At 53.5% G+C, this 8,773-nt stretch overlaps 1 protein-coding gene across 2 annotated transcripts; it reads right to left on the reverse strand.

Moving 5' to 3' along the window:
* Positions 1 to 1,445: 1,445 nt before the first annotated feature.
* Positions 1,446 to 8,473, reverse strand: DYNLL2 (dynein light chain LC8-type 2). Of its 2 annotated transcripts, XM_042026455.1 has the most exons (3): positions 8,351 to 8,473; positions 4,932 to 5,070; positions 1,446 to 3,332 (listed from the first exon to the last, which is right to left on the reverse strand). In XM_042026455.1, the coding sequence occupies exons 2-3, from the start codon at positions 5,061 to 5,063 to the stop codon at positions 3,195 to 3,197; spliced, it is 270 nt and encodes an 89-aa protein (XP_041882389.1). In that variant the 5' UTR covers positions 5,064 to 5,070; positions 8,351 to 8,473; the 3' UTR covers positions 1,446 to 3,194. The 2 variants fall into 2 exon arrangements, with proteins under 2 accessions (XP_041882389.1, XP_041882388.1); XM_042026454.1 differs by lacking the exon at positions 8,351 to 8,473 and having other exon boundaries at positions 4,932 to 5,092.
* Positions 8,474 to 8,773: the final 300 nt, after the last annotated feature.

Below are 8,773 nucleotides of genomic sequence, written 5' to 3' on the forward strand. Positions count from 1 at the left end.
GCTGCTGGGGAGCAGGAGGGGAGGGAAGCGGGACACAGCTCCATGTTCAAACCTCCCCCTGCTCTCAGCTGTGTAGAGGGAAGCACTGCTCAAATTTAGGCAGTTTGTGTCTTCCAGGACCCCAGTGCTACAAGGAAGATGGTTTAGGGGAAAGACTGCTCTGTTTCACTGCCTAGTTCCTGAATGTGAGCTACAGCTCCTTTTCCTCAGCCTGAAGCAGGATTCCTACTGCAGTGACACATCCAAGGAAGGACCAAGCCCACTTTGTACTTGTGTGTGTCAGCTCCAGGGCACACCATCCCTCCAGCCCTGGCAGGGCCTCCCCATCCCACCAAGGACCGATTTTCAGCAGTACCACAGCCCCTGGATACATGGCTGGAATGGAGATTTCCCAGCTGAAACTCAGGCTGGAAAAGTGTTTCACAGGAGGTTTGGATCAGCAGCCTCCTGTGCTGCAGCTGGGGTTCAGGAGCCAGTTTCTCTGCCTCTTGCTTTGTCAAAGGGCCCTGTATACCAAGGGAGCTCGACTAGCCCAGCCCCACATGGCTGCACATTTCCTTGGAGCCACAGTACTGACCCAGCCCGAGCCAGGCCTGGAATGCAGAGCCCCAGCACAGCCCAGCTGGCACTCAAGCCCAGCAATTCCACTTCCAGCTAAAAGGCTGGGGCTGCTGAGAAAAGAGCATCACTGCCAGCTCCCCTAAAGTAGGAACCACCCCTGCTCTGGGGCAGTGGCAGGTGCAGGCTGGAGCAGATGGCCCGTGTGTAACAGCCGTGCTGCTGCCTGCGTGGAGCAGCTCGGCGTGAGTCACGCTGCTCACGCTGCTGTTACTGTGCCACAGCAGAGCTGTTACACTGCTGTGCTTGGGAAGAGCCCACAGCTTTTCCAGAATATCACGGAGGCCACAACCCCAAATTTAGGTTGCATCAGGAGCAAGATAACAAGCGGAGGGGGTTGTTTAAGGGTAAGCCTGCAGCCCCCACACTGTGAGAGGCATTAAACACATCAGATGCAGCTCTCAGCTTTCTCTCCAGCACAGGGAGGAGGCCTGAAGGGAAAACCTACTTTCGTGGGAAGCAGGGAGACACCTTCCTGTGCAGGAGCCAGGACACCAGCTGCTGTACCAGCCCCTGGCTGCCTGAATCCATTAAGAGGTCAGCTCCAACCCATTCAGATCCAGGTTACTCAGCACAGAGCATCCCCTCAGGGTGCAGCAGGACACAATTCCCTCAATCCCTCCCTCTGGCTCAGCCTTTGAGTAAAGCTGGAGGTCAGCACCAGCACAGAGGGGCCACCTAAGCTCCTCCGGTCATTTTTCCCTCCCTGACCCTGCCTTCTTTGGGTCATCAGCATCTTCCAAGGCAGAGAAATTGCTGCTCACCCTCTCTGGACAAGGACAGGCTTTGCTCAGGACAGCTGCTAAGGAAGAAGAAACCAGAGGCTGTTTAAATGTGTCAATTCACCTTTAATGTTTGAAAAAAAAAAAAATGGTATTTGAGCAATTGCAGTTATGAAGGGAACAGATCTTGCTCCACGAGAGACCGTGAACAGACTCACATTAGACTCATGCTTGGAAAAAAACAAACCCAAAACGTTCTCCTTTCAGACCCAGAGTGGAGTTCTGAAGAGACAAGACCACACGAGTGCCCCAGACAGTCCAAGGCACATTACCCCAAGTGCAGACATTTCCATCAACATGAACTTATGACAGCTACATTCTTTCTAGTTACAACTTTGTTCTATCCATAATACAAAATTAGGCATACTTTGGATTTTGCACAGAGACAAGAAGGACTTTTACTTCAGGAAGTCATCAACCTGGGTCACCAAATCATTTCACAAAGAGCTCCCTTCACTCTGCCCTTTGCCCCCAGCAATGATTTATTCCCAACAGCAAATTAATCTCAGAGACACAAGCTGGGCTCACCAGCCCAGTGGTATTGCCAATGCATTAGTCAGCAAACCAATAATCAGAGCTTATAACAAGCACCAGGGATTTACTTGCCATCACACAGCATTTCTCCACACCCAGATCAGAACTTCCTGCAGCGTAATCCCGAGTCAGTACGTACTAAGACAACATCACTGCTGAACCTATTGGAGACCAAGACATTTGTCTGCCTTTGAAGCAGATGTCACATGAGTTTCCTTCACACAAACATCACATGTAAATTTAACTTCTTGGTACTGTGCTTTAAGAACAAAAGCAGATATCAGAACATGGAGGACAATCCTCCAGAAATAGCTTATTAGCTACAGAAAATAAAATAAAAGAAAAAAAAAAAAAGGAAAAAAAGAGACAGTGGCCACTTACAAGTCTTCCACACGACTAGCTTGCTTTAAGGAGAGCATCAAGTTAAGGCAGTGTTGAGACAACTGGCTACAAACATGCCGAATAGAGCTGTTGTCAGTAGTCACCAATTTGATATCCCACTCCGTTGCGGGGCCAGGCCACGTGGCTTTAGAGCTCAGTATCAAGGTCTAAAGACTTCAGCCACAGGATGCTGCTTTCTGCAACAAGCAGGAACTCAGAGGCTGTTTTTGAAGCCTTCCAGACCAGGCTGAGTTGCTTACTCAAGTCTAGGTCAATGTTTCAGCAGAGCCAAAAATACAGCGAAGGGCACTGAGCAAGAACACCGAGGGGTGCCAGCTGCAAGCCTGTATCACAGTCAAAGGTGGAGTTCACCTTGGGTGTGGAAGCCACGTCACCCAGAGCCACCCCACCAGCTTTCAGGAAAGGTCTAAGACCTGCCCCGAGGGTACTGGGAGAGCCAGCTCTCTACAGTCTGCAGGGTGGGACAGAGGCTCACACTGGCTTTGCTCCTCTTTGCAAGATTAACAGTCTAACAGGACTCAGTAAGGAAGTCAGGGGCTTTTGGCCTGCCCAAAGAAGTTTTCCCAGCCTCAAAGAAGGAGTTACCAGTGAGGGAGCTGTTGTGGAATAGTTTTATTTCTTCCCACGTAAAGGCCATTGTTTAAGCATTTACAGGTTTCCTAGTGCAATACAACCAAAAAAAGCAGTAACAAAAAAATGCCGCCTTCTTCCCAGGCAACTAAACAGAAGTAGATTTTTACTGCAACATATACACATTAAATATAGTATACAGTCCATGCAGCGGCATAGCCATGTTAGAGGGAGTCGTGGCTTCAGCCATCAGTGCATTACAGTCCAAATTTCAATCACTCCTACTTCCTATCCAGACTTGAAGAGAAGAATTGCAACCTGACCCAAGTAAAAATAGATGAAGTGCTTTGTCTCGTGTGTTACATAGCTGCCAAAATTTCTGCCAACAATGCAGTGCCAAGTTGGGTTGTATTTCTTGTCAAATTCCTGAAGAAAGAGAAGAGAGGCATTAAGGCCAAGAAAGCCCACATGAAAATAGTTCTAAGCACAAATTCTGAGCTGGTTCTGTTCACACACTATCACCTCTCCTCCCACCTGCAGCATCTTGAGATTCCCCACTGCAAGACACTATTAAATTAAGCAACCAAACCTCTGCACTGGATTGTTTGAAGGATTCAACACAAGCAAAACATCTTCTGAGCCTTGGAGCACCATCAGCCCTGGGCAAGAAGAGCAGATGCAAGAGCTCTCCTTGGTACAGCCCTGTGTGTAGGCTAATCAGGGGAATAATTCTCCTCTCCCATTCCAAACCCACTCACAAAAAATGAAAAAAGGTTTTGGCATGTCTGCTCTAGCAAGGCATCTGAGCTTAAAGGTCACCTAAAAAAAAAGGAAGGAGGAAAAGCCTGGCTTCTGCTATTTGGGACTTTTGTACACAAAGGGGAGAAAATCCACACTGAAAATAAGCAGGCAGATTCACAGGCCAGAGAGCACAGAGACCCTCTGACAAGAGGTCAGAAGTGAGGAAGCTGACTGCTGGCTCAAGAGTCTTCTCCTACTTAGCATGCAGGATAAAGACCATTTTCCTCCCTCTGATTAACACACCCAAGAACACCCTCCCCTCCCCTGAGACAGAGCCAGAAGAACAGACTCAACATCCAAGATTAAAGCCAGTTCTAGTTCTCAGACAGCAGAAGAGTTTGAGCTCTTTGCAGGTAACCTTTGAAGTAAGGAAAAGGCTTTCTTGCCAGGTCATGAAGGTGCATCAAATTGCTTCCCTCCTCCCAACACACTCATGAAATAAAGGCCAACTTCTTTTTGGATGCCTTCTGTTGCACTCCCTCCCTTTACAGGCTGCATTGCCCCAAGCACTTAGAGCTAAGTCATGCCTCAAAGAGATCTGAGAAGTCAGGAGACACCTTTTAATCCTTTGCCTTCAAGCTTAGATTACAAGTAAGGCCCAAACACCAGCCGAAGTGCCAGGACTCCACTGCCTGTGAAGTCACATTTCCCTCCTCTAGAAGCACTTTGCCTGACCATTCTGAGAAGCTGCTACAAGGGGAACCAACAGCTCCCCAGGTACCATCAAGCATAAGACTTAATTAACAGGCTCCTGCAAATGGGGAGACAACCTCTTCACCAGCCAGGGCAGCTGCTTGCACTGTTTCTATCACAGCAGCTTCCACAGCCCCAGCACAAGGCCCATCCTCCTGCACAGCACCCATCCCAGAACCACACGTGCACTGCTGCCCACCAAGTGAAACATCAGGATGATCCCACCTGCACTGGTGCTGCAGCTCTGTGGAGCAAGTCCTAAGCAGAGGCAGCAGCCAGCCCTTTCCAGGCTGGCAAATCCTGAGGGACAGCACTTGCAGTTTGCTCAGAGCCTGCCAGAGCTCTGCCATAGCCCTCCCCTGACCTTGGAGAAGTCACTCCATCCTCTTGAAAACAGCAGTAAAGCAGCCAAGAAGCCAAGTATCTTCTCCCTCCCAGCACGCAAGCACGAAGCCTCAGCCACTCAGCTCCTGACAGACTCGGGAGCTTTGGGAAGTCGCAGCCAGCACAGCACCCTCATCCCGGAGTTACCTTCTTGATATATGCTGCAATGTCCTTTTCTATGTTGTACTTCTCCATGGCCTGTGTAGCACAGTCTACAGCATCCTGCTGCATGTCCTCGGACATGTCCGCATTCTTGATCACGGCCTTTCTGTCAGACATCGTGAACCTAAGGCAGAACATAGATTCCTTTAATCCCTTCCCAAACAGGAGATGCTTCCTGTGCATTAGAGGTTGTCCTTTCCGTGCAGGCTGCGTCACAAGCCGATACTACAAACCCCTGTTATGGCCAGAGTGAGTTTATCGGGGTTGCCTACAGCACCCCCAGGCCAAGGTGCCCCTTACAGCCAGAGCACCAGCACTGGCTGGAGGTTAGATCAGAGACAGTCCAGCACCACCACCTGCATTAACCACACGCAGGAAAAGCTTATGTGTGGGAGGAGACGGGATCTGCAGAGAGCCACAGCCCTCCTGTACATTAACAGGCTACAGCCAAGTTTGCCTTCCAGGTGTACCAGTGTTTTGGAACATCCTCCGCTCAGAGCCTTGCAAGCAACAGATCCCAGACTGTCTGTCACTGGCACAGAGGCTCGGGAAGCACATTCAGAGCAGCAGTGCTTTTATTCTACCCCATCCCAGGTGTCACAGTTCCTGCTGCTAGTTTAGCCTGGAAGAAGCATTATTCCACATTCAGCCATCATCATCCCCTCAACTCCCTGCCGCTCCGCCATGAAATCCAGCCTTCAGCTGCTCCCACAGGACAGAGCCAGTCTGACAAGCCAGAAGCAGGTTAACACCACACCGCAGCCTGGAAACAGGGCAAGTCCCACCAGAGAGCCAGAGCTTGGCAAAGCCCTCCTTTTCCTGCCCCCTCCTCACCCAGGAACCACAACGCAGATGCCAAAACCAGCATGCTACTGCAGCCCAGAACTTGTAGGAAACTGGGAAGTGCTGTTCTGGAGTGAGGTGTGCAGCCCACTTCGCTCTCAAAGTGCTTTGTACCAGCCACTGCAGCCGTTAGATCTGACATGGCCTTTCCAGTGAGGTGTTCAGCACTGGGAGGTTTCCAGCACAATTCATATTATCCTAAAAAACTGGGATTTGACGATTCCAGCACTGCAGTTTTCCTTCAAGCCCTGGAGAAGGAGCACCATGAAAGTCCTGCTCTGGTCACCACAGCCCTCATTCCCATTCCCCACTCAAGGGCTGGGGAGGCACATGTTACCTGGGGATCCAGGTGATTGCACCAAGAAGGACACAGCTGCTCACCTTGCAGCAGCTCTTACCCCAGCACATTAAAACTTCGTGGAAATAAGCTTCTTAATGGCAAGGAGTGCCTCCAATCAAGCCTGCTGAGCACCATTAAGTTTCCTAAATCCTTTTACAGCACTATAAGTCTTGAGTGATACTACCAAGCATGTTTTGAAACAGTGAAACTACACATTTTTAGCTCTGCTGTGGAGTGAAAAAAATCTGCTGCAATGATCACTTCCTGGAAGAGTCCCAGAAAACTGAAGGAGTAGCTTTGTTACAGCAATTAAAGGAGCTTGCTACCCAGAGAGAAAGAGAATCCAGTTACATAATTGCAGCCCTCTATTACAATACTTCAATTCTTCCCTCTGCCTTCGCTTGAAGACTTCTGTTGCCACCTTAATTTATACAATTTAGATGTAGCGTTTAATAGAGCACTGCTATTAACACACACTAACAGCATCGGGAGGAATGACAGGAACTGAGCTCCAATGCCAACAGAGAGCACATGCCCCTATCACAGCGCTGGAAAAGCCACTTCCTGGCCGTTTGTTCCTTCCCATGCTGTGGCTACAGCCAGTGGGGGTTTGCCTGCAGCCCAGAAGCCGAGGGAAGACACAGCTCAGAACAGTCCAAACTGCCTGTAGATTTGGATTCACCACCCAGGAATCTGACAATCCCTTGGAAAAGTCTTCTGGGTGTCCAGTCCACAGGAAGAGGGAAGCAGCAGAAATCCACTTGTGGGTCATTCTTCCAGAAAAGCTTCTTTAGGAAAAGAGAGCAAGCAAGCCCTCACACACACCAGGCCTTCACACACCTGCACTGCTCAGAGAGTTCAGAGGGCACCTGCAATTGCATAACCATGCACAGAGTGACCTGCAAAAGGCACCTTTCCTCCTCATTGTTTAGGCGAGGACCATCCCAGTGCAGGCCTGTGCTGCCACGGGCGACAGCGCCAGAGGAAAAAATGATTATCCTTCAGAAGGGCTGCACGCGCTGGCCAGAAGGCCTTCCCCAGCATAGCACCCTCCCCTGCACCGCTCCAGGGCACAGCATCCCCCGTGGCCAACCACAACAGGGGCTGGCAGTGGCTGTGCTGCTGGAGGGAGGGTCTCCTGCACCTGCCACAGGAGTGTCACACCCTGCACCCAGCTGAACACCAGAGAGCAGGGCCCCAGCCTCTGCTCATTCCCTGGGGGGTTACAGGGCCCACCCTCCCAGGCAGCCCAGCAGCACCACATACACATCATAACTCTAAACCACAAGATCACAGGTGGCCCTCGGGGTCTTGCCACCCAATCTGGCCCTCTCCGAGGAAAACCACAAAGCCCCAGCACCCATCTCAGGGCAAGATGGGCCTAGGAAGGGGTAACAGTACAGCTTCAGCAGCCACTCCTTCCCCCCAAGGGCAGGATGTGGTCTGTGAGGACGAAGACCACAGCCCCAGCTACCACTCCAGGGCAGTATGAGGCCTCGGGAGGGAAATCAGGGCCAAGCCAGCACCCAACCCTTTTCTTATCAGGATAGGATGAGATCTTAAAACGAGCATGAGTCCCAAGCCCAGTACTCCAGCAGGACAAGCTGGGGCTTTGGGAAGAGCATGAGACACAAGCCCCCTGGAAACCACTCCTTTCCTCTCCGGACAGGATAGAGCCCTAGAAATGAGATGGGGCTGAAGCCCAGCATCCACCACCTCCCCCATGAGGACAGCATGGATCGCGAGGACGGGAGCAGCCACCGCTCCCCCACCAGGGCAGCACAGATCCCACGGCTCGGAACGGGGCCCAAGCCCAGCACCCACCGCTCCCCCACCAGGACAGCATAGATTTCGCGACTGGGGACGGGGCCCAACCCCTGCACAAACCGCATCCGCCACTCTGGCCGAAAAGGGCCCTGGAGGGGGTGCGGCACAGCCCCTTCCCCCACAGGACTCCCGGGAGCCGGAGCCCTGCGTGACCTTCACGGGGGGAGCTCCAGGGCCGCCCGAGGCCGCGGTGACCTTGCCTGGAGCGGGGCCGGCTCCGCAGCGGCGAGGACCCCTAGGGAGGGGCGGGCTCCGATCGCTCCCCAGAGCCCGGTCGCGCCCGGCCCCGGCAGCGACCTCCGCCCTCGGGGCGGTCCCGCCGCCACCCCGCACAAGGAGCGACCAGTGCCGGGCGAGGCTTGGAGACCCCCGGTCCAGCGGAGGCATCGCTCACCTTCACAGTGACAGGGCCACCCCGGGAGGGCGAGGCACGGCACCGAGGAGGAGGTGTGAGGAGGCCCGGCCACGCTGCCTCAGCCCGCTCCGCTCGGCTCGGCGCCCCGCGCGCTCTGCGCCCCGGCGCCGCGCCGCGCTCAAATACCGCCCCGCCCGCTGCGGCGCGCGGGCCGCCGCCACCCCATTGGCTGCGCCGCCCCGCGCGCCGCGCACCCATTGGCTGCGGCGCTGCGCGGCCCGCCGCGCCCGGCCCGTCCGCCCGCGCTGTTCTGCCTACATCCTGTTTCATCCCACAATGCCGCGGGGCGGCGCGCGGCGGGAGGGGCGGGGCCGGGGGGGCGGGGACGCCTTGAGGGGCCGGGGCCGGTGTGAGGGGCCGGGGCCGTGGCCGGTGTGAGGGGCTGCGGCCGGTGTGAGGGGC

The sequence above is a fragment of the Corvus kubaryi genome, unplaced genomic scaffold, assembly GCF_017639235.1.
Source record: "Corvus kubaryi isolate FWS band 111438036 unplaced genomic scaffold, C.kubaryi_AGA036_p1.0 37284, whole genome shotgun sequence".
NCBI lineage: Eukaryota > Metazoa > Chordata > Aves > Passeriformes > Corvidae > Corvus > Corvus kubaryi.

Excerpts from the sequence above, each read along its gene's own strand:
- DYNLL2 (XM_042026454.1), bottom strand. The coding sequence starts at position 5,084 with ATGTTCTGCCTTAGGTTCACGATGTCTGACAGAAAGGCCGTGATCAAG. Across the intron at positions 3,333-4,931 it reads TTGCAGCATATATCAAGAAG|GAATTTGACAAGAAATACAA; the intron begins GTAACTCCGGGA and ends CTCTTTCTTCAG.